This window comes from Phocoena phocoena, chromosome 3, assembly GCF_963924675.1.
Source record: "Phocoena phocoena chromosome 3, mPhoPho1.1, whole genome shotgun sequence".
In the NCBI taxonomy this organism is placed as follows: Eukaryota; Metazoa; Chordata; class Mammalia; order Artiodactyla; family Phocoenidae; genus Phocoena; species Phocoena phocoena.
Window position 1 is genome coordinate 65,570,476 of NC_089221.1, and position 27,946 is coordinate 65,598,421.

The 27,946-nt window shown below is 36.8% G+C and overlaps 1 protein-coding gene across 1 annotated transcript in view; it reads left to right on the top strand.

The window, feature by feature from the left end:
• ATG10 (autophagy related 10) overlaps positions 1 to 27,946 on the top strand; it is a 222,651-nt gene that overhangs the window by 46,552 nt on the left and 148,153 nt on the right. Inside the window, exon 3 of the mRNA XM_065875113.1 lies at positions 11,657 to 11,764. Within this exon, the coding sequence (XP_065731185.1) occupies positions 11,657 to 11,764 (108 nt within the window). The remainder of the gene's footprint in view (positions 1 to 11,656; positions 11,765 to 27,946) is intronic.

Below are 27,946 nucleotides of genomic sequence, written 5' to 3' on the forward strand. Positions count from 1 at the left end.
ACGAATGCAAAAATTCTTGAAGGATACCAGTCTATCGCTTTATTATATGAAATGTAAATTTAATGAATACTGGTTTTAAGCTAAGATTCTGTTAGATACATGACCATCAGTTCAGCTGGTCTGTTTTTAAACCTATGGTTGGGAACACAGCATGGCGAGAACATGATTAATTCATGGAAATGAGGAAAGACTCTCTACGATTTGTAGCATAAGTGTGGGGTGAGGTGGTGAGCTTCTCCTCCTTCTCTATTGCATTGTGTCCACCTGGCTTTCACACAACTCCTGCCTTGATGCAGAGGCAACCTGCTAATGTCAAGCTATGGGAAGCAGGAGTTCTGATGGAAGATACAGAAAGAGAGGGAATCAGTATAAGAGCTTTAAACACGCACAGGCTTGGAATGGAAATGACTATGAGGGCAGAGATTGTGACTAATTCTGGAAAATATGTCAGGAAACTTTTGTTACATCAATAAAAAAGGCTCAGTGGACAACATCCTCCCTCTCTCCTTCCTCCTCTTCACTCTTCTCTGCCAGCAGTCTGAGTTTGCCACGTTTCTGGTTTTGATCCAAGTAGTGGATATTGAATGCTCTTTTTGGCACGTAGGATGACTCCAGTAAAGTCTTCAATCTCACATTATCCAGGTCCCATGCATAAAAACAGTGAGTGTACTACTGTTCAGCCTTCTCTAAAAGCTGTCAGTACTTTCATCCCCATTATTGGTCAAAACCCTTTTGTTTTCCCGCAACAGCCGTGAGAGTCTGGCCTAGTATCTTCAGGTTGAAACAGCTTCTGAAACACTGGCCTCCCTCAGCTGTTCTGGGCAACTACCCCTGTGTTAGGTGCAGGAGCTGTGGGACTGCCTTTCTCCAAGCTCTTGCTGCCTCTTCACCTGTACTGGGCTGAATAGTGTCCCCCCAAATTCATGTCCACCCAGAACCTGTGAATGTGACTTTATTTGAAAATAGGGTCTTTGCAGATGTAATCAAGTTAAGATGAGGCCATACTGGATTAGCGTGTGTCCTCAATGCAATCTGACTGATGTCCTTCTAAGAAGAGGGAAATCTGGACACAGAGATATAGACACACAGGAAAGAAGGCATGTGAATACAGAGGCAGAAATGGGAATGATGTGTCTATAAGTAGGCAACAACCAGTACCTAGAAGAAGACAAGGAAAGATTCTCCCTTAGAGCCTGAAGAGAGAGCATGGCCCTGTCGATACCTTGATTTCAGACTTCTAGCTTCCAGATCTAGACCTGTGAGAGAATTAATCTTTGTTGTTTTAAGCCACCCATTTTGCGGTACTTTGTATGCACCCATGCCAGGAAGGCCTTTCTCACCTTCCTTTCCTTCTTCCCACCCGCACAGCAGGATCCTTTTCCCAGTAAAACTGCTTAAGATCAGGCATCCTTCATTTCATGAAAAAATAGGAAACTTAATAAATTATTTGTATGGCTTTGCAAGGACAGTGCTTTGAAATGAAAGTGACAGTTTGCTACCCTGATAATTTGCTACTGTCTATAGAATTTCTTTCAATTTATTTTATTAGGTACAAAATTACTTTAATACTCTTAATTTCCTTGAATAATTCCCTTATAACAGGTAATTTTATAAAAATATTATTTATGAGAGGAATAAGATTTGGAGTAACTTTAAATTTAGAAATCAAGATGGAGAAGCTCAGAACTTGGGTCATCTTTGTTTTCTTATTTTATCTATGATATTAGAAAAGCAGTGATAAACCTTTGAGAACATTTCATCTAGAGCAAACAAAATATGGTAAAATCTCTACAAACTTAAATTGAAAGTAGAAACAAAGACAGAAAAAAATTTTTTTCTATAGCAGGCCCCCATCTCCTCTCCAATCAGTTATAGCATTTGTTGGCTAATCCTTGGGCACAAATAAGCAGGAATGCTCTTGGAAGCAGAACCAAATTGTTTAATATAATAAAAAGTATGAGGGTACACAGGGAGGACCCACATTTATGAACTGAAAGTTGAAAAATCAAAATGGGCAGTTTGGAAAACCTGAAAATAAATTATTAAAAGGTGAAAGAGGGAAAAGAGAATGAAATTCCACAAAAATGCTTAATAGTGAAACAACATTGTAGAGATATCTGTTGAAAGTGTTAATAAAGAAAATGGAACCAATGTGATCAAAACTAACTTTTGATGCTTTGGCTCCAAGAAAGAGAGGGATTTAGCATTATTTAAACTATAACCACTTTTTAAAAATTTGCATGAAATAAGCAGGCTGTGCAAGTACACATCAACAGGTATGTGTGTGTGCTCATCCCTGCCCCCTCTCCCCAATAAGGTCATCAAATTGGTCCAGTAACCTCCTTTTCTGGGCTAACAAGTGGCTGATTTTCTTCTGCTCTTTATTCCCTGGGGTCACTGCACTTGCTGTGCTTTTTTTTTTTTAATTTTTGAATTTTATTTTATTTATTTTTTTATACAGCAGGTGCTTGCTGTGCTTTGACCTGCCTTTGGGGAAGGGGAGAGCAGTGCGTTCTACTGCTCATCTAGGAAGTCAGAAGGGATTAGAGGTAAAAAGCAGAGGGACTTGGTAGGGTAGGTCTAAGAGTCCTGTCAGGGAAAGGGAGTAGGACTATTGTAGGAAAACTAACTAAAATGAGCACAGTGCTGGGGTTTTCAATATGTCTTCATTGAATGGAATTGAAAATTGAAGGCCCTAAGTGGTGTAAAACAATGTCCACTTGAGAAGCAAAGTGAAGGTATACCATAATTAGGTAGTGACCTAGGAAAGAAGTATTGGCCTTATTTTGGTTTAGCAACTAAAGGGTAAGTTTAAAAAGGAGAGAAAATAAAAGTTAATATTGTATGCAAGAACATTTTATGGTTCTTAGAGTATTATTGATTGCAGAGAGTGGAAGGAAAGCACAGTATTACATTTTTCTTTCATGGATTGGATTTTTATATTTAATTAAATAACTTTTACAAGGAAAAACAATACATGATCATTGTAAAAATTCTAATAATATATAGATATATAAAATACAGATGAAAATATTTCCTTCCCTCTCCTCTGACTCAATTTTGTAGTTTGTTTTCTATGCACATGTAAATATATGTACGTTTATAACATATTTACGAAAGTGGGATCATTGTTTTGTAGCTTACTTTTTCCACCTAACAGTACATAATGGACATCTTTCTTTGTGAGCATATATAGAACTATCTCATTATTGCTGATAGCTACATAGTATTCCATCATATGGATGATTTAAATTTGTTTAAAGGAACCCCTATTGGTGAAGAATAACTCAGTTATGCTCACAGTGATCCCTGCAACCTTTAACAATATATCAATAATTTTAATTCCTGATTTTTCATTTTTGGATAGTAACTATTGATTCCTGCTGTGATAGATGAGGAATTTAGAGTACTTATACTATATCCCACATTCCTTTCTGTTCCTCCTTCTGATTTTTAAATTAATTATATTATTATTTTTACATCATCAAGATTTATAATATTTAGATTCTATTCAGTAACTGTAATTAGTCCTCTGTGCTTTGTTTATAGGTTGATTAGAACTTTAAACCTAATAAGAGTCTGTAATGAGTATGCTAATGTAAACAAGAGTAACTGCTGAACTAAGTATTGTAAGAGAAGGCCGTATAACCCTCTGACACATGGCTGCCTTAGAGAGAATATTTCAAGTTAAAATCCCACAGATTCTCTTTTAGTTTCATACCATGACCATGCTAAGAAAAAGCTCTTTTAAACTGGGCAGAGCCAGAGAACCTCCAATTAAGGACCAATGGTCACCATGTTTTGTGGTTTAATTCCCAGGTAGTGAACCAATGTGTTCAGTAGTCATTCACACCTTAGGTCACACAGATAAAGGCAATAATCATAACGGGTTATGCTGTGCAAATGGTGAAACAAGGGGGTATGGGCCTCTGTTGGATGCGACCACACATCCAGAAGAAGACTTAATTCTTTCCCAGAAGGACAGCTGCTGCTCCCTCAGCTGGAATTTATTATTATCTGAGGTGTATCTCCAACCCTCTCCCCCAGAAAGTATGGAGAAGGTATTGATGGACTATTCAATAAATGGCTGTGTCATGTTTAATAAACTCCAAAATACTACAAGACCAAGGAGAAGACCAAGGTCTTTTTCAAAGGTGAAATATGTTATATACCTACTTTTACTTTTGGGTTTTTGGTTTCTTTTGAATTTTTGCCTGAGTCAAAGGCTGGCAGTTACCCATGAATCATTTTGACTGGATCTGGTCACTCTTGATACTGACTCAGAGGCATCAGAGTCAGCCATGGTCAACATCCACACACATATTGGGAAGGTGTAGCAGTATCGGTTAGTGAGATTGGGTGGGGGTTGGGGCACGAGGAGATGTTTTAATATATTCAAAATTGTGTTCTGGAGGATCTCTAAATCCTTAACAGTTACCTTCATACACCATCTAACTTTCAGGCTTTAACAAAAATGAACAGATATTAGTTTAGTGTCTGACTTACCCAGTGTAAGCTTTGCTTTTCAGCAGCAGTTTTTCTTTTTTTTTTTTTGACCCCAAGATTAATTAGCTCTGGGCAGTTACTGGTAGTATTGGTTTGATCTCTTACAGAGGAAAGAACAACCACTTGAGATCTGTGGCTTAGGTTTGGCCTGTCCCTCAGGGTTCCATTGGCCTTGAAGGTCCTGTTGTTTGTTCAGTGCCAGCAGTGACGTAGAAACTTCCTCTTGTCTTAATTCCTCCCCAGTGGCCTTGACAAGCCCTTCCTGCAGCTGATCATTATGGGCAGTTAACTTGAGTTTATATCCTATATGCAATCCTTTATTCCAAAGCAGGGTTGAGGCTCTTAGATAACCACCTAATTTTTTAGACAGCAGTGTTTTTCTAGAGTAGATTGTTAAAAGCTTATTAAAATTCAGCTACAAGAGCCCCATAGTTATTTGAGTAGCTCGATTCCAGCAGGCATAACATAACTGTCTGAGTGGCATAGCTTTTGACAGCTTGTAGGAAAGCAGACCTAAACATGTTCTATTAGGAAATCCTTAGTATGCAGTCAGTACTACACTAGAAAACTTGCTTGTCTCTCTAGGGTTCTATAAGGCCTCCAGAACATTTTCTCCTGAAAAGTTCAAGTTGGAATCCATTGCAGCATTGCGCTGGCCTGGAGGTATATGTTCAAAAGGCAATCAATGAAGTATTTGTTTAACATGAAGTGTTTTTTGTATATAGGCACAAAAGGGTTTGTACACTAAGAAAATAAGTTTCCTTCCTAACCTTCCCACCCTCCTTACCCAACCTCAGAGGTCATTACTCATACCAGTGTCTTGGGTGTCCTTTCAGATATCTTCAATGTACACAAGCATATGTGTTTATATTTAAACAAATGGTAGGATAATATACATACATACATGTGTTCTGCATATTTTTTACTTAATGATCTATTTTGGTTATTATTCCATATGAATACTTACAGTCACTTTTTTATGACTGCATAGCATTCTGTTATTTGGATATACTATAATTTATTTAACCAATCCTCACCTATGGGCATTTAGGTTATTTCCAATACTGTGCTATTAAAACAATACTTTAATACATATCATTGCATGAATTTTACTTTCTACATGTGCAATTGTATCTGTACGATAAATTCCTAGAAGTAGCATTTCTGGATGGAAGGTATGTGCATTTTAAGTTTAGATAGTTATTGTCAACTTGCTCTACAGGGAGGTTATACTAATTTAAACTACCCTGCCCTTGGCAATGTATGAGAGCGCCTGCCTGTTTTATCCACATCTTTGTCTACAGAGTGTATTTCACTTTGGCTTTCTGATCTTTGCCAATCTGATAGGTAAAAAATGGTATCACATAGTTTTAATTTGCATTTTTCTTATGGGTAACGTTGAACATATTTTTATATGATTAAAATCCATGTATACTTCCTGTTTAGTGAACTATCTATTTATATCGTTTGCTTATTTTTCTATTGGGCTGTTCCTCTTATTGGTTTGTGAGAACTATTAATATACTGAGGAAATTAAAGCTATTTATATATTGAAAAAGTTAGTCCTATTCTATGATTTGAGCTACAGATCTTTTTTTCACATTTTAATATTTGCCTTTTGACTTTATGGTGTTTAGAATTTTTTCCATGCAGTAGAGTTTATCATTATTTTACATGACTTTACATGATTTTTATTTACTTTTTAAATATCCTTTAAAAGCTTTTAGGGAATTCCTTGGTAGTCCAATGGTTAAGACTGTGCTTCCACTGCAGGGGGCACGGGTTTGATCCCTGGTCGGGGAAATAAGATGCTGCAAGCCTCGCAGCCAAAAATAAAAAATAAAAAAATAAAAATAAATAGATAGGGCTTCCCTGGTGGCACAGTGGTTGAGAGCCCGCCTGCCGATGCAGGGGACGCGGGTTCGTGCCCCGGTCCAGGAAGATCCCACATGCCGCGGCGCGGCTGTGCCCGTGAGCCATGGCCCCTGAGCTTGTGCGTCCGGAGCCTGTGATCCGCAACGGGAGAGACCACAGCAGTAAGAGGCCCGCGTACCGCAAAATAAATAAATAGATAGATAGATAAAAGAGTTTATAATCTTCCAGTGTTTTCATTGTGAACACATTTATGGTATTGTTTTCCTCATTTAAATCTTTATTCCTTGTTTTGGCATAAGGTGAAGGGCATTCCATCTAGATGACCTGAGGAGTTTTGACCGTGAGGATGTGTTCTCTTTTTATTAGTGGTGTCTGGGTTACATACAGCACCTGCATTTCCTATTAGTTTCTCTTCTACAGTGACATTGTGGAGCAACCTGCTTTGTGGCAGTGGGCAGCAGGGAGTCCTGATGGCAGAAGTGTAGTTGGACATGGGAAGGTTTTAAGTTATGAGATTACTGGCTGTTACAGATGACCAGGTCAAGGCTGGGCAAGTTGCCAGAGAGTAGGGTTTGAGGTGGTAGTGAAGACCATATAAAAAGCAGTCTCAGCACAGTCGAAGCTCCAAGATGAGCATCCACAGAGGCAAGTTTAGTATATGGAGTGCTCCGAGTGAGCCCTGGAATTCCTGAAAGTTGGGAGCTGTTTGTGGCCTTTTCTGCAGAGGCAGCTGCAGAGTCTGTGGCTGGCTCTGTTCTCAGAGTTCAGAAGGGGACTCCAGTGAATTTAGTGCAGTGGTTCTCTACCCTGGCTTTTCATTAGAGGCTACTGGGAAGATTCTTACTTCACCAGTCTGAGGGTGGACCCCAGCAACAGCATTTTGAAAACTCCTCAGATGATTCAGATGTGCAGCTAGGGCTGAGAACCACTGTTTAATGCAGTCAGTTTGCTGTCCCTCAGGGATTGCAGTGCTCCCTGCCTCAGTGCTTCCAAATGTGCACACAAATCACCTGGGATCCTGTTAAATACAGATTCCAATTCAGAAGGTCTGAAGTGGGACTTGGGATTCTACATGTCTAACAAGCTCCCAGGTGACCCTGAGGCTGCTGGTCCCCAGACCACACTTTGAGTGGCTTGAGCTTTTTATTCCATGTGCAGAGCCTGGCGTATACCAGTCCGCGAGCATCAGTAAAGATCTTTCTGCCATGATCCTGCTCTCTGGCAGAACTCGCTTAGTGTAGTAGAAAGAACACAGGCCAAGAGGCTTGCCTTCTACTTCTAGCTCTGCCCCTAATTAGCTGTAAGACAAGTCTCTTAAAAGTGCTTCAGTCCTTCACCTTCTTATCGCTAAAGCAGGAGGGTTGAACTGGGTAAGCTGTAAGGTTCCTTTTGTTCCACCTCCTCCCATGCAGGTCTGGGGTGTTTTCAGACTCTGTGGGGATGAGGTCTTTATGTGGAGGTCAGTCTAGATTCTACAGTAAGGACCCTGGCTTCCCTTTGCAGGCTTTCTTTCTCTAGGGATGGGGCCTAGATCCTGATCTTAGAATCAACTGGAGGAAGTAAAACTAATCAATGTTAAAAAATTAAAGGAGGTTAATGTTAAATTGTAAGTACAAAAAGAATGCAGGGAAGCTAGAGCGGAACATCCACTGGAATTTTCAGGGGGAGGTTTGAGTTCAACTTTGTTTACTGGCCTTGATTGACTGTAGTGCCAGTTCAGAGGGCAGTTTTCATACCTTTATGTTTGTTGTCTCTAAAAAAGCATCCTTCAACAGCGAAGAATAAAATATTTTCTGCCTTAAATTAAAATGATGTGGGAGAAAGGCCTACTTATGTGGAAGTAAATGTTTGAAATGCTATAAAACTCTCCTTTTTCTATATTTAATTTTTCAAGGCTAATCTTGACTATTAAGAGGTTGATAGTGAAAAGAAAATCACCATGACCAAATATAGGCTGAGTCAAAAACTCTTTTGCACCTCCCTATAGACACTAATAAATAGTATCAGAAATTGCCTAAAACAGAGATTTAAATTGCTTAAATTATAAATAATACTGAAAATAATGTCTCTATCTTAAAAGATACCAGATAATTTATTTAGATTTTATAACATAGGTATACAGGAATTTCTGACTCACCTCTTTGATGTCAAAGGAGGTGTATTTTGCATTGTAATTAGAGTTTTACTAAATTGTAGCTTCCCTTAGGAAGAGGTTGTATGACCAGCACTCAGGTATAGAAAATATGAAATAGAACGTTTATCCTCATTTGATGAATTATACTCAGTACACACAGTTTAGTTCTGACTTTTCTCTGAATATCCTATGATTTTTTTTCTCTGTTGCTAGATTATTTTTATTAAAAAAATTTTTTTTTTTGCGGTACGTGGACCTCTCACTGTTGTGGCCTCTCCTGTTGCGGAGCACAGGCTGCGGACGCGCAGGCTCAGCGGCCATGGCTCACGGGCCCAGCCGCTCCGCGGCATGTGGGATCTTCCCGGACCGGGGCACGAACCCGCGTCCCCTGCATCGGCAAGCAGACTCTCAACCACTGCGCCACCAGGGAAGCCCTGAAAACATCTTTATTAATAGATGATACAAATATTATAATTATAAAATCAAAAATAGTCTATAAACAAACTTAGCAAAGTTGCTGGCTACAAAGTCGCTAGATTATTTTTAAATTGCAGACGGTGAGTACTTTTTCTCAGAAACACATACTATTATGGTTTTATTGTATTTGGTAAATCTTTTATATAATCAGGTATTGATTATCATAATGAGAGTGATGATACAATACAGTAGAAAGTCTCGTTTTAGACTACGAAATGCAATATAGGTCACTTTATAAAAAGATTATTTTGGTTACCAGTGACAGAAAATCCAACTTAAGTTGGGTGAAGCAAAGAAGGGACTTTTGGGGTCCATGTAATTGAAAAATTTGAGGGTAGAGCTAGCTTCAGGTGTGATTGGTATAAATAGTGTAATCAGGATCTGGTCTCTGCATATTATGGCCTTGCTTTCCTCTACATTGGCTTTATTCTCAGGTTCCATTTAATCACATGATGGCTGCCAACACCGCCAGGGTTTTATCTTTCTGGTTCAAATCTAGTAGAAAAGAGAATAGCTTTCACTAGAATTTAAAACAATAATTCCATCTACAAAATGTAGAACTTTAGTGAAATAATAAAAGATGATAGTATTCGATGCCTAATAGCTTACTTTACAGGCAGGAAGGATATTCAAAATATTTAACAACCTATGGTAGTGGCATCAACCAGTCTGAATGAGTTGGCTGCAGTCAATCAGAACTAGTGTTGATCATGACCAAACAGCAGGGCGGCCCCTGTGTGAGTCCTGGCGGGATGACAGCCTAACTAACTGGGAGGTATTAAAAAGGTGCCACCAGATTTCTCAGAAAATATAGTTTCTGTATTAGTTTCCTAGGGCTGCCATAACAATGTACCACAAACTGCGTGGCTTAAAACACAGAAATTTATTCTCTCACAGTTCTGGAAGTTGGAAGTTGGAAATCAGGGTGTCAGCAGGGCCATACTCCCTCCAAAGTCTCTAGAGAAGAATCTTCCTGTGCCTTTTCTAGCTTCTGGGTAGTTGATGGCAATCCTTGGCATTCTTTGGCTTGTAGTAGCCAAATTTTCCTCTTCTTATAACTACACCAGTCATATTGGATTTAGGGTCTAGTCTATTCCAGTATGATCTCATATTAACTTGATTACATCTGCACAGACCCTATTTCCAAATAAGGTCACCAACAAAGTTCCTGGTGGACATGAAATTTGGGAGGATACAATCAACCCAGGATAGTTACCTAATATCAAATGCTCTTACATAGTTGTCATGACACAAATTTTAAAAAATACTCAGTATTAAAAAAAAAATACTCAGTATTAAATAGCTCACAAACACTCTAAAATTGTCTTATTTTATAGTTAAAAACTGGATATTTTAATCTTAGTAAAAGTATTTAAGTAAATTATGAATTTTTTAGTTTGGATGCTATTTTGTATTTTTTTTTTACTACGTCAAATTAACCATGTTTTTCTTAATTATAATTATTTTAATTCTGTTAAAATATGAATGTTAGTGTGACATTTTGGTGGAGAATTAATAATATTCATTGATATGTGAGTATGTTTGTGCATGACAAGTTATTACATTTTTACACAACTTCATTAAGTTCAAACAAGTTTTGCCTTAAAAAAAATGAAATTTACCACAATTAGATGAACATCATCCATTAGTGTATTTAACAGCAAGTATAAAAAACAGAAGAGAAATGCAACTGGTGAAGGGCTTCGAAATCATATCTTACAACAAACATTTGAAAATGGTGGTAATTGTCTTCAACTCTTTGAATAATGGCTCTGTGGAAAAGAGTTTAGACTCCAGAGGGCAGAACTAGAACCAGTGAATTAAGGTTAAAGAGAAATATTTTAGTGCAATGTAGAACTAAACTTTCTCAATGAACAATGTGTCATATGCCAAAATGGAGGTGGTAGTCATGTAAGGGAGTGAAGTGCAGGTTCCTGGAAGTGCTTAGGAAGGTGCTGAATGATTACCTCTCTGGGACCTTTTAATGGAGATCTTCCTTTGAACAAGAAATTGAAATAGAGGGTCCCTTCTAGCTTCAAGATGCATGTCCTCCTAAAATTTCTATTTCTGTATATGCCATGAACATCAGTATTAATTATGTGACAAGATATTTCTATAAGTTTAGATATTTTTATTTTTATTTTTTTTTTTTGCGGTACGCGGGCCTCTCACTGTTGTGGCCTCTCCCGTTGCGGAGCACAGGCTCCAGACGCACAGGCTCAGCGGCCATGGCTCACGGGCCCAGCTGCTCCGCGGCATGTGGGATCTTCCCGGACCGGGGCACGATCCCGTGTCCCCTGCATCGGCAGGTGGACTCTCAACCACTGCGCCACCAGGGAAGCCCTAGATATTTTTAAACAGCTGCCAACCCATTGTGTTCTATGAATTCTATGCTTTGAAATGCTTGGGGAATAAAAGGGATTTAATCTAAGAGAAGAGGAAACATCATTAATAGGTGTGAAAAGTAGGGGATTAAAATTTCTATTTATTGAGTACCTACTATGTACGGGGTATTGGATGAGTTTCTTTATCCATATTATCTCATTTAATATACTTAGTTTTTCATTGCTTGGTTTGGAACTTACGAGATGCTGTAGATCTTAGAATGATGAGTTCTTACAATAATTGGCATTTTCTTATGTATTGTTTGGTGATGGAACACAGGACTGTTCTGATGGCTACATGTGCAAAACACAGTTTCAAATTAAAAATGGGACTGCAGTGTCACATCGAGGAACATCTGCCCGTGTACAAACATGTCTTCCCATGGAGGTGAGTGATTTAACATGTCATGTTTTTCTTTTCAGTCTTTGTAAAGTATAAAGTAAAAATTTAAATCTGATAAATAATATATTTTAAAAATTAACTGCTATCAGATCCTGGACCTGCTGTAGAAGTGAACATCATTTGTAGGAGGTTATTTAAATCTGATAAATAATATATTTTAAAAATTAACTGCTATCAGATCCTGGACCTGCTGTAGAAGTGAACATCATTTGTAGGAGGTTATTTTCTATAATATTGAGAGCAGGAACTGTGGTAAAGTTAAGATTCACTCCGGATCTATACAGATTGTAGTAAGCCTTCACCCTTTTGCTTTCTCTTGCATCTAAAGACCACAGATGCCTTCCGTTGCCTGTTGATTTTTTCCCAGTAAAATCCCACCAGGATAATACAGGCCTATACCTCAGCTGCTTAATACATGGATGGAGATCTCTTTACCTAGTCTGCCTTTAATTTTTCTCCTATGTCCTTTAAAATATGCTGGATCTGGGTCTCATTCCTTAGGCAACTTTAACCTTGACTTGAAAATCTTGCTAAATTAAAATTTAATAAGGTGCTAATAACGGCTTAATGGTTTTCTGGGATATTTTCAATTTTCTTTTTATCAAAATGCAAATAGCCTTATTGTACTTTATATTGTTAATAAAGTTTTTTATATATCTATTGTAAAAATAAACAGTAGAGAAATATATTAAAAGAGTAAAAAAACTCCCATATGTCCTTCAACTGGAGGTAACCACTATTAATATTTTAGTAAGTATCCTTATACATATTTCTGTCATACACACACATACATACTTGTGTTCTGCAATGAACAAGCATAGCATGGATATCTTTTCATGTCAGTAGATGTAGATATCCATAGTTCTTTTTTAACATCTCCATTGCATTCCATCCTATGGATGTACCATAATTATGTGGAACCCATATTGAAGTAAAATACTTGAATTTTAAAATTGAGGGGCTTCCCTGGTGGCGCAGTGGTTGAGAGTCCGCCTGCCGATGCAGGGGACACGGATTCGTGCCCCAGTCCAGGAAGATCCCGCATGCTGCGGAGCAGCTGAGCCCGTGAGTCATGGCCGCTGAGCCTGCGCGTCCGGAGCCTGTGCTCTGCAACAGGAGAGGCCACAACAGTGAGAGGCCTGCGTACCGCAAAAAAAAAAAAAAAGAAAATTGAATTGGTGGGAATCTAATTGCTTTAACATAAAGAAAGAACTCTAATGCTTAGAATTCTGAGTATCCTGGTAAAATGGGAAAGGAGACTTTTTTGTGAAGGAAGAGTCCTTTCTTAGGACCTGTTAAATCAGTCCCCTTTGACAGTCCAGCACTAACCCCCTCTGCCTGTGTATGATGCTGGCCTGGAAGTAACTCTCGCCTGTACAGTTTAGTTTGCAAGTTATTCCTGAGGGTAGGTAATAAGGTAAGTGCCCCCGAGTAGGTGTTCAAATCTTGATTACTGTTTCCTGGTTCAAGTAACCAACATCCTATCTGAAGCCAAGCATGTTGGGAAGCTTTTCAGTTCATTATATATTAGCTTTAAAAAATGCACATGGAGATGATGATTTAAGAGATAAATTACTAGTTTTTGCCTAACAAGTTGTCAGACATTTGAAAAGCACTAAAAAGTGGTGTTGACAGTGTGAGGGAACTGACACTTTCTGGTTGATGTTTTAACTTTACAAAGTTTGAAGATGTGCACATACTATGAACAGTCTATTCCAATTCTAGGAATTTAGCTTCATAAAATATATTTTTTCAACATTTTTTATTTTCAACATTTCCCAACAAATTTCAAACACATATGAAAAAGTTGAAAGAATTTTGCAGTGAACATCCATGTACTCATCACCTGGATTCTACCATTAACATTTTGCTGTGCTTGCTGTATTACATATCCATCCCTGATTCATGTATCAATACATCTTTTTTGATGCAGTACTTTTACATCAAAGTAAATTGCAGACAAATACTTATAAAATAATCAGAAATGTACACAAAGTTTTACATGCAAGTATGTTCATTTTACCGTTATTTATAATAGGAAAAATAGAAACTAAAATGTTCAACAGCAGTGGATTAGTTACTTACAGCACATCTTTGTGATGGAGTTTGTGATTCAGTAGGTTTGGACTGGGGCCTGAGAATTTGCAATTCTAAGTTCCCATGTTATGCTGATGCTGCTGGTACAGGGACCATCACACTTTGAGAAACCACTGCAGTACTTTATAATACAATTCTTAGCATATTTGAGATGGTGTACAGCTGAGATGGTTAGCTAATATGATGTATGGTAGAGTTGATATTGCAATAATCTTGATGAGATAAAAAATGTCTTAGGTTGAGCCTGATATGGAGATTCCTGTTAAAGTGACTTATTAGGGATGTGTTCTTAGGAGAAAAAGAGTGCCAGAAGCAGGACAGAACAAGGGATAAAAGCTAAGGAAGATTGTGGTCTCACTAGAGACTAACTTTAGTCTCATCTCCTTGAAGCTCTGGAGTACAGATACCCAGAATTAGTCCTACTTTGTGTCCTTGAGGCTGACCTTTTGTACTCTGTAAGTTATTGGTTTGTCAGTCAGTCACTGGCTGACGTAGAGATAGACATAGCTTCCCAAGCAAGATGGCTCCAGTATTACTGAGAAATTCTTCAGAGAAGGAGGCTGATGTGTGTTATCAGCCAACAATTACACCGGCCTTAAGGGGACCTGGGTAGGGCACCAACAGCGTCTACTACCAAAGGGTAATCTGAAGCCAACAAAATGGCAGCTGTAGGGAAATTTATGTATAAGGTCTGCATTGACATGACGGAAATTTGTTTGAGGAAGAGCGAGTGATTTTAGTTGACCATAAGCTCAAGATAAGTGAAAAGAATGCCATGGATGCTAGAGAAAATAACTGGAACCTAAGCTACACTAATGAAAGCATTTATAAATGGATTCCAAATATTGACTGGGGACCCCTGGAGGGTCCCTGAAAGAGGGGCCCCGGGAGGGACCCCTTTCAAGGGGTCCACAAGGTCAAAACTATTTAACAATATTAAAGTATTATTTACATTTTTACTTCCATTCTCCCCGAGTTTTCCAGAGGCTACCTATGTGTGATATTGCAACAGAATGAATACAGAAATAGTTATAGGAATCCAGTTGTCTTTAATTGAGTCAGACATTAAAAATATTTGCAAAATGTAAAACAATACTGCTTTACTTACTCATTTATGTTATTTTAGAAAACATTTATTTTTCATAGAAATTTGCTGTTATATTGCTATGTATTTTTAAAGTGAATTAACAAATTTTTTTAAAAATTCAATTTTAACTTCTAATATAGTAAATATCTATATATATAACTCTCAAACAAAAGTTCCTTGGAATCCTCACTGAATTTTAAAAGTATAAAGGAGTATTGAGACCAGAAAGTTTAAAAATCAACTGATCTAAAGGAAATATTACATTATTACATGTGAAGAGCAACATTGATAGCTAGAATGCATAATGAATGAATCCATAAATAATAGCTGAAAATAAATCATAAGTAGGGTTTATCCAATCAAAGAAGCATGCCATGGGTGGGCTTGAAAATATATTATTATGAGGACTATTTGGGAGCTCTGAAGACCTAGGAAGGTTAGTTGTCTTAAGATATCTAGAAGGCTTTCCTGTGGAAGACAGAGTAGACTCATTTTGTTTCTGAGGATAGAATTAGTTTGTGTCTGGAAATTATTCTAGACAAGTCTCTCTACTGTCTAGAGTTGCCTACAGTGAAATTGGTCAACTTGCGAAGTTGTGAGTTCCCTTCCCTTTCATGGAGATGTTCAGCCACAGAGTAGATAACCCTTTCTCCATAACAGTAGTCACTGATGGAAATGTTCAGATGCTTAAAGCACCAGGCAGATGATGAGTGAGTGAAGTGGGGTGATGGGAAGTGGTGGGAGCTGTGGAGAAGTGGAGAGGGAATGGCTCATCCAAAGGGGTAGTAGAAATGCAGCTCCAGGTGGGTTTAATTGAAAAACAAACAAACTGCAGGCCAAATAAACTATGTGTATGTGTTCAAATGGTCCTTAGGCCACCAGTTTATAACCTAGCCTCTAATATTATAGAAAGGAGTCCTGCATTGTGTAGAAGACTGAGCCAGGGGACCTCTGAATTCTCTTTAGAATTTAAAGCCTGATCCATATCTGTATATCACATTTCCTATTTATTTGAAAGAATGCCTCCACTAATAGTTGCTTTAAAAAGATTTTTTAAAAAATTGGCCATGTATGAAGTGCGAAGTCAACTCACTTCTTTGTTCTAACCAGAACCGGCAGTCTTGACTGTAGAAGGGTAGCTGGATTCATGATTTTTATGCCTGTGAGTTTAAACCTTTAATAAACAGGATTTTAAAAATCAAAGTGAAATATAATGGAACATATAAGTGAAGTAATTTGTGAAAATCATAAACTATGTCTTTTTTGAATTTTTAAAATATAATTTAAAATGATACTTGAAAGAGTGAGATGATATTCAGAAATCTACTAAATATATTGGGGTAACTTAGTTCTGGTTTTGGGGAGCAGGAGTTCTTATAGGTTAATCATTAGATAAGACATTTATTGTTGAGAGTAGTTTATATGATTTGCTTGTGACATTTCTGAGTTTGTGAAATAACAAGACTGTGGCAATTTTTGAACAAGATCTTTTCTTTGGAAAAGAAAAGAAAATGAGGCAAAGAGAAATTCATTGCCTCAATTTAAAATCTTATAAATGTAAGTGAATATTTTCAACAGGAGCCAACATAATCAACACTGGTTCTTGAATATCTTATTATATGTAACACTAATTTCTTTTTTTTTTTAATTTTTATTTATTTATTTATTTATTTATTTTTGGCTGTGTTGGGTCTTCGTTGCTGCACACAGGCTTTCTCTAGTTGTGGCGAGCAGGGACTACTCTGTTGTGGTGCATGGGCTTCTCACTGCAGTGGCTTCTCTTGTTGCGGAGTACAGGCTCTAGGCACACGGGCTTCAGTAGTTGTGGCATGCAGGCTCAGTAATTGTGGCTCATTGGCTCTAGAGTGCAGGCTCAGTAGTTGTGGCACATGGGCTTCGTTGCTCTGCGGCATGTGGGATCTTCCCCGACCACGGCTCAAACCCGTGTCTCCTGCATTGGCAGGCAGATTCTTAATCACTGTGACACCAGGGTTAGTCCGTAACACTAATTTCTATAAATGGATGTTGGTGCTAATACTTCACTTTATCAACTTAGGACTTTTTGGATTTAACTGAAGACTTTTCTTAGAGAAATTAAGATATCATTTAACACTAGTGAAAAACATGATTTAACATGTTAAATGCTTTAACAAATATGAGCTTATTGTGGAAAGTCTTATAAAGCCTTATTTACATAAATAAAACAATAGTTTGAGAATGGAAGTGGGAGCAAAGGCTCTATATTCATGTTAGACAATTTTTTGAGGAAAATTAGTCATTAACCTTTAAAACTCATGTGAATATTATTGCAAAATAATTACTAAACTTTAAAAATATTTTGTGGGCTTCCCTGGTGGCACAGTGGTTGAGAACCCACCTGCCAATGCAGGGAACACGGTTTTGAGCCCTGTTCCGGCAAGATCCCCCATGCCACGGAGCAGCTAAGCCCGTGTACCACAGCTACTGAGCCTGCGCTCTAGATCCTGTGAGCCACAACTACTGAGCCCACGTGCCTAGAGCCCGTGCTCCACAACAAGAGAAGCTACCGCAATAAGAAGCCTGTGCACCTCAATGAAGAGTAGCCCACACTCGCCACAACTGGAGAAAAGCCCACGTGCAGCAAAAAGATCCAATGCAGCCAAAAATAAATAAATAAGTAAATTTAAAAAATGTGTTTTGTAAGGTTCTAAATTAACTCACTGGCCAATAAAGACTACAATGACTAGAATAAAGAAACAAGGTGTACGTTTTTTTTTTTTATCATGTTTAACATTAAACTACTCTAAATAAAAGGAAACAATGAGATGAATATTCAACATGGATATTGATTGTTAATAATGAGTAGTAAAAATTATTAATGAATGCTTAGAAGAGGGAAACGCCTGAAAGTCCTTCCTGTAGAGCTAGCTTTTGTCTGACATTGCTTTGAATTTTATTTTTATCTCTAACTTCTTCATTTATGAAATTCTGAATCATTTTCATAGAATAGAGATGGCCCAGTTTTTCCCCTTTGATTCATTCAATTTAGATACCCATAAATATTTATTTTAGGTTGGTCAGTTATTTTTTTATATTATTGAAGTTTGGATTCTTCTGTCTGAAGTTCCATTTCTTCCTTTTGATGAGGTATCAGAGATGGGTATTGAGAATATTTTATTTATTCATTTACTATCTTCATTACTTTAAAGCCTGAGGTTACACCTTCAGATTAAATTTTTTAAAACTATGAAAATGATAGATTCATAAAAATAGTAATAACATGCTACTGGAAAAAGGAATTTTTGTCCTAGGGCCTTGTAGTCCACTAACTGGGACTTGCCTTAGTCCAGGGCAGGTAGAATATTATAGGGAGCCCTGAACAAAAAACAACCTATCATAAATTCCCTGAAGCGTAAAGCTGAGAATCAGTAACAGGAGATGATCTCAATTGCCAAAAGAACATATTCAGAGATTGATGATCTTCTGATGTAACCAGGTCTTCAAATATACACATTTGCCCTAAGGATGTTATTAAGTGGCTTCTAGGATGAGTAATATTTTGTATGTCTGAAATAGACTCATATGTCAGAATATTGTGGGGTTTTTTTAATATATAATGGATAAATGACAAGCTACTGTTCTCAGTGTTAACAATTTCTCTGTAAAGCAACTGCTATTTTTAGGCTGACGTATAGACATGTTGATAAATGTAAATGATGAGTAATAAGCATGATTACCACTAGTATTTGAAAATGTAATTATTAAAGTAATGCTAACATACCAGAAAGTCTGTTATATTTAATGTGTGTAGATGCAAATAAAAGTACCTGTAATAGTCAGTCAGTATTTATTTATTGATTTAATGAATCTAATGCTGATAGATAAGTGGATTTTTAAAGTAAATAACTATTAATACAGCAGACCCCAATCCCACAATACCATTTTTGTGTTTTTCTTGAGGTATTATGAAAATGTTCAAAGGCAAAGTAAATTTTAATTTTGTCTAATTTAGAGTGTAAATATATGCCACAGAGTAAGACGCATGCTCCGCAGCATGTGGGATTTTAGTTCCCTGATCAGGGGTCCCCTACATTGCAAGACAGATTCTCAACCACTGGACCACCAGGGAAGTCCTGGAATAATGGAATCTTAACCACTGGACTGCCAGGGAAGTCCTCCTTAGTTAAGTTGAAAAGGTTAATTTAAAAAATATTTTCTGGGGCTTCCCTGGTGGCGCAGTGGTTGAGAGTCCGCCTGCCACTGCAGGGGACACGGGTTCGTGCCCCAGTCTGGGAAGATCCCACATGCCGCGGAGCGGCTGTGCCCGTGAGCCATGCCGCTGAGCCTGCGCGTCTGGAGCCTGTGCTCCGCAACGGGAGAGGCCACAGCAGTGAGAAGCCCGCGTACCATAAAAAAAAACCCAAACAACAACTATATATATATATATATATATATATATATATATATATATATATATTTTTTTTTTTTTTTTTTTTCCTGGAGTGAAAGAAATGCCCATCAGCATAATATTCTATGCAGGGCTCAAAAAGTCTAAAGAAATTGAATGTTGAAATGGAAATGTGAAACATCATGGAAAACTGCAATCTTTGGATGTTTAAAAGATTGGGTTTTTTTAGCTTGAATGAAATTAGCTACTTGGCAGGATTTTTTTTAAGTGTCAGATAAGGACTATTATATAGAATATTGTTTTACTACAAAATTATTGCCTAGAACTAAGGACATTCATATATGTAGATTGCTACTTATATAATTGGACCAATATAGCTCCCAATATTTCTTTTACTAGTACCTAAAATGCTCCTATTAAGGAGGCTTTATTAAAAATGTGGATGGACTATTTTTACAGGGAGAGAACAAAACATTTTCAGACTGGAATAGTGGTTCTCAGCCTTCCTCCTAGACTCTAAGCACTGACCTGGTTAGATCACTTTGATCCCCACTGTGTCCTTAGCATCTAGCCCAGTGCCTGGCATATTAATGCCAGAAACTAATGTAGCCTGTACCTTGATTTTTCTGGATTTGAACTTTCTAAAATTCCCTTCTCTTTGAAATACTGTTAACTTACTAAAAGTCAGCAATGTTACAATAAATATTTTGTCATTATCAATTTTTTTGTTTATTAAATGGTACTTATTAAATGAAGTGGTCAGTAATATTTCTTAAAGTTTATTTTTGTATTTACATGCCTAAGGGTGAAAAATAACTTTACATAAAATAAATGGAAATATCCAAGTATTGTCTGAAATCTGTTGTTTGTAGAAGTGCCAAGGTATATTAAGATGAAATTTCAATCACCAGTTATCCCAAAGGACCGAAAGTGACGTATTTGACAGAAGATCTTTTTCAAGAAAAGTTTGCCAGCTTCCACACTGGAGCTTTTACATATAAGATGATTGGTAGTTTAGTGTTCTTTTTTAAAAATAATAAACAAATGAATATTTCAGGAAACCTCTGATAGACTGAATCAGGTGGAACTGATTTAATGTTATGGATAATTACATAATTAGTGCTGTAAAAAATAAACCATACCGTCTACTTGATGGACTGGAGCTGCTGTGAAGGAGGTGTGTAATTATACAATCAGCATCCTCCTCCTATGCTGATTCTAGGTAATCCTTTTTCTTCCTTGTCTGAGAAGGGGCTTCCTGTCTTGTGTTTCTTGACGTTAATTTTAAATGAACAGAGCTGAGCATTGAGCAGTTTCCAGTCCCTTGATAAGTCTTTCCATGCTCCAGGTCTGAGTGAGAGCATCCTCTGAGACCAGTGGCTTTCAGACTTTTTTGATATATACCCACACTAAGAAATACATTTTACATCAGGACCCAGTACACTCCATACACACATACCTGAAACCAAGGTTCATGAGAAACAATTTTTATTTTTGATCTACCTACTTATCAATCTATTCTGCTCTATTTTGTTTTTTTAAAAATGCTGAAGTCCACCAGTTGACTTCAGAACCTCCTAACAGCTCATGACTCACATTTAGAGAATGTTAGTTAGATCCTTGATGATTGCTAATGTCAGTGGAAGGGATTCAGAGAGTAGCATAATGGGGCTGCCATGGGCTTTAGGTAGCAGGTGGTGTGGCATGGTTGAAAGAGCAAGGGCTTTGGAGTTGGGAAAATTTGGTTTTAAATCCCTACTTTTCCTCACTTTAACTGTGTACTTTGAACATGTTACTGAACCTCTTTGAGCCTCAAATCCCTCATCTGTAAACACAGATTCCAAATATTTGAGGGAGTCAGGAAGTGGGGAGTTGGGGGCTCTATATTAAATTATGTCATGTTAGAAAGCCCCTGACCGTTGCCGAGAAAGTGGTAGGTGCTTCATAAAGTTTATGTTCCTTTCCCCACTCCTTTTCAGTTTCAAACACCTCACCTGGGGAAGGGTGTGGTAATAACCCCTGCCTCACAGGGTGGTTGTGAGGATCACATAGGATAATGGGAGCCAAGGATTAACTAATGTTAATTTTTATCAGAGCATCCTTAAGGCAGCATCACTGTTTCAGAATAAATCTTTGTGCAAGTGGAATAGAGAGTCCTGCAAAGGTTAAGTGACAACACTAGAAAATAAAACTGGTTCTGAAATTCTGTATTATGACTTAGTAGCAAGGATGTTTTGAGATGTAGTGGTATTGCATGTGGATATTGGAGAACTGCTACCAAAGCTGCCAAAGGATGATTTATAGTGCCTATTATAAATTACTATATACAAGTTGTTGCATTTTACATTATATATAGAATTTAAAGAAACTTAAAAATTATTCAGCAGAGGATTTTGCTTCATCAAGACCTGGAAAATGAACATCAGAAGACAACTAATTACCTATTGTATAATATTTCTGTCATTTTCTTTACCTTAACAGGAATGCAGTATAATAATTTAATTGTGAGACATAGAAGAATGTAGCCTCCATCTCACAACTTGAAATCTTGGGAGGAAGGAGAATTTTTATTGTATATTTGTATGTTTTTATAAAAGCACCTTCTTTACTTTAAAGGTGTTATAGTTTTTACTACTTCTAAGTTAGTTCATAACTTTGAAATGCTGTTTCCTCACTAGTTTTAATTTTTTATTTTCTTGCCTGAAAGAAAACTCCTTGGTTTTGATACTGTCTGTGCTTCTCTCTTCCATTCATCTTTTCTCTAGAATTTTACTGATGTTGTGATTATTTAGTGGTAACCTGGGCTTTGTTGGTTGTGGGGAAGGGACGTAAATCAGACAAGGCAAGTATAAGACCATGACAGATACAAAGCATCTTTTCTATATCTCTTATTCTCCATGGTATTCAACTCTGGTTGTTCTGAAATATTTCACTCTCATTTTAGGCCTGTGCTGGTTGATTGCACTTAATTTCGGTTTCATTTCTATGTTTCCAGTACCTTACATTGTGTTAGGAAATCACCTAACACTTTATGTTACGTTCAAATCACACTTATATTCAGAAGAGGTGTGGCTCCTTTATGACAGAAGTACCTTTTTCTCTGCCAGAAAGCTCATTTGGGCTTAACCAAAAAGAGTTTCAATGTAAATTGAATATTGATAGAGAAGGGAGGTTAATTGGCCTTAGTAACTTGGTTGCTAAGGAAGCATTTTCCTGATTGGGAGGAAACTCCCCTGGGTATTCTACAGCTTCTTGTGGACCTAAGATGCTTTGTTTTATCTTACTTTCTGTTTCTGAGTTGGAAGAGGAAAGAGCAGAAAGCTATCATAGGAATGAAAAGCTGTGGGAAGCAGATGGTTGCTCTCTCTTCGCTACAGAAAGAGAGAGCTAAATACTGACTAGCAACAAGCCAATGCCAGCAAGGACTCTTTGTGTAAGGCAGACAGTTGGAAAATACTATGAAGGCAAGATATAAAGAGCTTGCATAGGAGGACATAGAGAGGTTAGACTAGGGTTTTTTCAGTGCCTGGAAACATGTAGGTGAGAGAAATTAAAGGGTATTTTTAATGGACATCCAACATCCATGTTAAATAGCAGGATTAAATGTTTTCTGTATGACTGAGTTTATTAAGAGGAGTTATTTAGTTTGTATTTAGTTATTTGCATTTTGAAGGTTTTGTACTATATTGTATATTAAATTTAGTTAATCTGTAATTATTTTAATAAAGAATGTTTAGTTACAGACATCTCTGTTACTGTGTAGTTTATTGAATAGTAGTACTAAAAGTAACTTTGGAGTAAACAAATTGCACATTTTTCATTGAAATATTATGTTTCAAAACAAAAATGCCTTTGAATATTGGTTATCCATATATGCTAAGCTTTAGGTAATACTTTAAGTAATTTGTGAAGTATTATTTCTGCATACTAAATTATGCTCCACTAACCTCAGTAAGTTAGTGCCTATATTTTTTTAAATTTCATTCTTTTAACTCATCACTTCATTCAACAAATATTTTTTAGTATCTACTGAGTGTTAGGCACTATGTTAAAGGATACCAAAAGGAATAAAACGCTCCTCAGAAGCAGTGACATACGTCTCAGGAGAGTTTAGAGAAGAATATTTTTTCTGGCATTTTATGGTTTGTGTTAGGTTTTTTAGGTTTTCTCCATAACTAGTATTGAATATTATTATTTGTACTGAACATTATTATTTAGTTTTTTATGATACTTTTAAATTGTAAAATTCTTTTAAATAGTATTATTTGGATCATTTTTATGGACATACTTAAAGAGACAACCAGAATTTCTTGGCTTCTCCTATAACCCTGAAGTGCTATAAGAGGATACATAAGTCCTCCTTGGGAACCTCTCTGGAATTTATCTTTAGTTTTTGTGGTGTAGTTCTTGTCCTGTGAGTGTGACTGGAAGATCTTAGAGAAAAAGCAAAATGTGATGATCCTTTTGAGGGCCTCTGATTATAATAATATTCTCAGAGAAGCTAGTTTAACATGTATTACTTAAATATAACCAGAGGGCTAAATATATGAGTGGTCATCAGTGATGAATTTTACATTGAAAGGTCAGACGAGATGACCAAGTAACAGACCAAATTGGACTCCTTCAGAAGAATAGTATTAGAATAATATGAAGAGTACTCAATGGTCCTCTTTCCTTTTTAATTTGGATGTATAGGTACATTCTGATAGTTAAAAATATATATGTGCTAAGTCTACATTTTCAGATTTATCTGCTACCTAATTTTAATCTTGCTTCACAATTCATTGGTTTAGGCTTTTTATAACCTTTGTAAGTTGGATTGTCTTTCAAAGATTTGAGGTTTAGTAAATGAAAGGTGTCATTAGGCATAAAGGAGAGCAGCAAATATGAGATTCAATGTTAAAAGGTAAATATTTTATAGATTTTTGAGCAGAATGATGAATAAATGAGAAAAACTCATGTATGTAATAATAATAATACTTAGTGACTCTTTGGATGTCACATTTATTTTAACTTAGTATTCATTAGTTTATAATAGGAGTATTGTTTATTTTTTTATAGTTGTGAAAGAGACTGCACTGAGCTGAGATTTTAAAAAATTGTTTTTTTTTTAAGAACTCAACTGCTTCTATTAAGATGAAGCTCAGCTAGTAAACTCATTAAGTAAGGACCCTAGGCAGTTCTCTAGCTGAGACTGAAAGCACGGTACTGTAGATATCTTTGCATTATCGCCATGAATGACCTTGAAGGAAGCCAGCACTTCATAAAGCAAAATCCTCTCTGTGCCACTTCATTCTGATTTGATTGATGCCTTAGCAAAAGCTGGAAGATTTCCTTTCCTTTATAGTGTGGGGCATATACTCCTTATACTTCATAGATTTTGCACTTGTCTGGAGTATTTTGTTGGCAGGTTCTTATGGGTTCTGATCTTTCACTGACTGCAGTACAAGTAAGCAGTGAAATCTCTCTCCTTTGATCAATTATTACTAGGGAGTAAGGTCTTGGTGCATTGGGATCATGGTTTTTAAGAATGGAAATATACTGACTTTCTAACTTGAGTGTAATACAGCCATTTTTCTTCCATCATAATCTTTCCAAGCATCTCAGTAGGTCGAAGGGTTTTAATACTGAGGTTTTATGATTTATATTATTCAAAGGATATAGATTCCTGTCTAGCCACTATTCACTGTGCTTTCTTAGATTGATAGTTCCCCTTCCTTTTAGTTTTTTACTTTAATGTGCAATGAAAGTTTTAGTATACATTTTTATACTCAAAGAAGAAGGCATCAGAAATCTTAGAAGATAAAGTGATTATTTTGTCTCTTTGGAGTTCCTTGGTCATTTACTACATAAGAAATTATAAGTAAGGATCATACAAAAGTGCAGTCATTTATTTGTCTGCTCTCACCTTGCTGTAGGAACACCAGGAGGAAACTTTTCAATATTTTGGCTCTGAAAAGTATGTAAAAGCTACATTAGGATCCTTGAAGCCAAGTATTTAGGGATTAACACATGCATTACATTGGGTGGGGGTGAAGCTGATACCAGCTTCAACCTGGTGTATTGCAGAGACCATTTAGAGCCTTTTCCTCTCTACCAGGGAGCCTGGTCAGCCAGTGACTCCAAACCGCAGTGCCTCACTTTCCCTCTCTGAGATCTGAAACTGGTACTCCTGACCTACCTCTGCTAACCTGACTGAATTTTGCACCTTGCTTTGCTCATCTTTCTGCTTTTCTTTGTACTTGGTCCTGTGTGAATCTCCATTTATTTCTGAACTCAACCTTGTAAGTTGATTCGCATTCCTGGTCTCTTCCTTTGTTTCACAGTTTGCTTTGATGCTCCATGGTTCTGTCTGGACTAAGCCAGTCATTCAGTTTTCTTGATAAACTGCAAGTCCTGACCCCTAAACTTCTGTTTTATGAAGATAAAGGGGTACAATGAGACTGGCTTTTTTTCTAGACCTCTTGGCCACAATGATTTATAACAATCTATACATCCTGGAATTCAGTGAAGTGACTGTGTGAGAGTTTTTGAAAAAGGTAGTAAAAATATAAGAAATACAATTTAGGAATACCTAAACGCCTATTCTTTTATATCTTCTCATTTGTTGAACCCAGAAATATCTCAGTAAATAGGAACTTAGTCATGCTGAGTTTTTTTTTCCCTTCAATTACTTGATTAACATCATGTCTCAAGGGCAGCTTCATTCTGAAGACCCTCTTGAGAGTCTTTGAACATGCTTAATTTATTCTAAATTCCTTTTATAACATATTTTCTGACTGATGAACTTCTAGATTTTCTTTTAAAAGTGCATATGAGTGCATTGGGACTAAAATAAATTCTCAGCCTTTTATCCAACTGTTAGTACTTTTTCTTTCTTTCCTTCTTTTTTTTTTTTTTTAACCAAGTTACTAAAATGGTTAGAAACTCATTCACCTTCATGAAATAGAAAGCAAATTAAGAAGTTATGGAAGTCTTTAAGTCATTTTGAGTTTATTTTTGTGTACGGTGAGAGGGTGTATTCTAACTTCTTTGATTTACATGCGGCTGTTCCAACTTTCCCAACACCACTTGCTGAAGAGACTGTGACATCATAAAACTCCTAGAAGAGATCATAGACAAAACATTCTCAGGCATAAATTGTGCCAGCGTTTTCTTAGGTCAGTCTCCCAAGGCAATGGAAATAAAAACAAAAATAAACAAATTGTAAAAAAAAACTTGTAAAACAAGTTTTTACACAACAAAGGAAACCATAAACAAAATGAAAAGACAACCTACAGAATGGAAGAAAGTATTTGTAAACAATGCAACTGAATGCAACTGAAAATGCAACTGAATGCAACTGAAAATGCAACTGAAAAGGGCTTAATTTCCAAAATATACAAACAGCACATACAACTCAACAACAAAAAAACAACCCAATCAAAAAATGGATAGAAGACCTAAATAGACATTTCTCCAAAGAAGAAATACGAATAGCCAATAGGCACATGAAACGATGCTCAACAGCTCTAATTATTAGAGAAATGCAAATCAAAATTATCCTATGAGGTAGCACCTCACACCAGTCAGAATGGCCATCATTAAAAACTCTACGAATAAATGCTGAAGAGGATGTGGAAAAAAGGGAACCCTCCTGCACTGTTGGAGGGAATGTAAGTTGGTACAGCCACTATGGAAAACTGTATATATTGATAAGCTCCTCAGAAAAGTAAAAATAGAATTACCATATTATCCAGCAATCCCACTCCTGGGCATATCCAGACAAAACTTTAATTTGAAACGATATATGCACCCCTGTGTTCATAGCACAATATTCACAATAGCCAAGACATGGAAAGAACATGAGTGTCCATCGAAAGATGAATGGATAAAGGAGATGTGGTACATATATATAATGGAATACTGCTCAGCCATAGAAAGAACCAAGTAATGCCATTTGCAGCAACATAGATGCAACTACAGATTATCATACTAAGTGAAGTAAGTCAGAAAGAGAAAGACAAATACCATGTGATATCACTTATATGTGGAATCTAAAATATGACACAAATGAATCCATTTACAAAACAGAAACAGACTCACGGACATAGAGAACAGACTTGTGGTTGCCAAAGGAGAGGAGGTTGAGGGAGGGATGGGGTGGGAGGTTGGGGTTAGCGTATGTAAGCTATTATATATGGAATGGATAAACAACAAGGTCCTACTGTATAGCACAGAGAACTATATTCAATATCCTATGATAAACCATAATGGAAAATAATATTTAAAAAATGAATGTATATATATGTATAACGGAATCACTTTGCTATACAGCAGAAATTAACACAACATTGTAAATCAATTATATATTTTTTCCTCTATAGTATTTTAATAGACTTTTTTTAGAGCAGTTTTAAGTTCACCACAAAATTGAATGGAAGGTACAGAGATTTCCCATATAGCCCCTGCCCCTGCACAAGTTATGGCCCGTTATCAACATCCCCCAGCAGAGTGGTACATTTGTTACAGTTGATGAACATACATTGACACGTCGTGATCACCCAAAGTCCGTAGTTTACATTACAGTTCATTCTTGGTGCTGTACATTCTATGG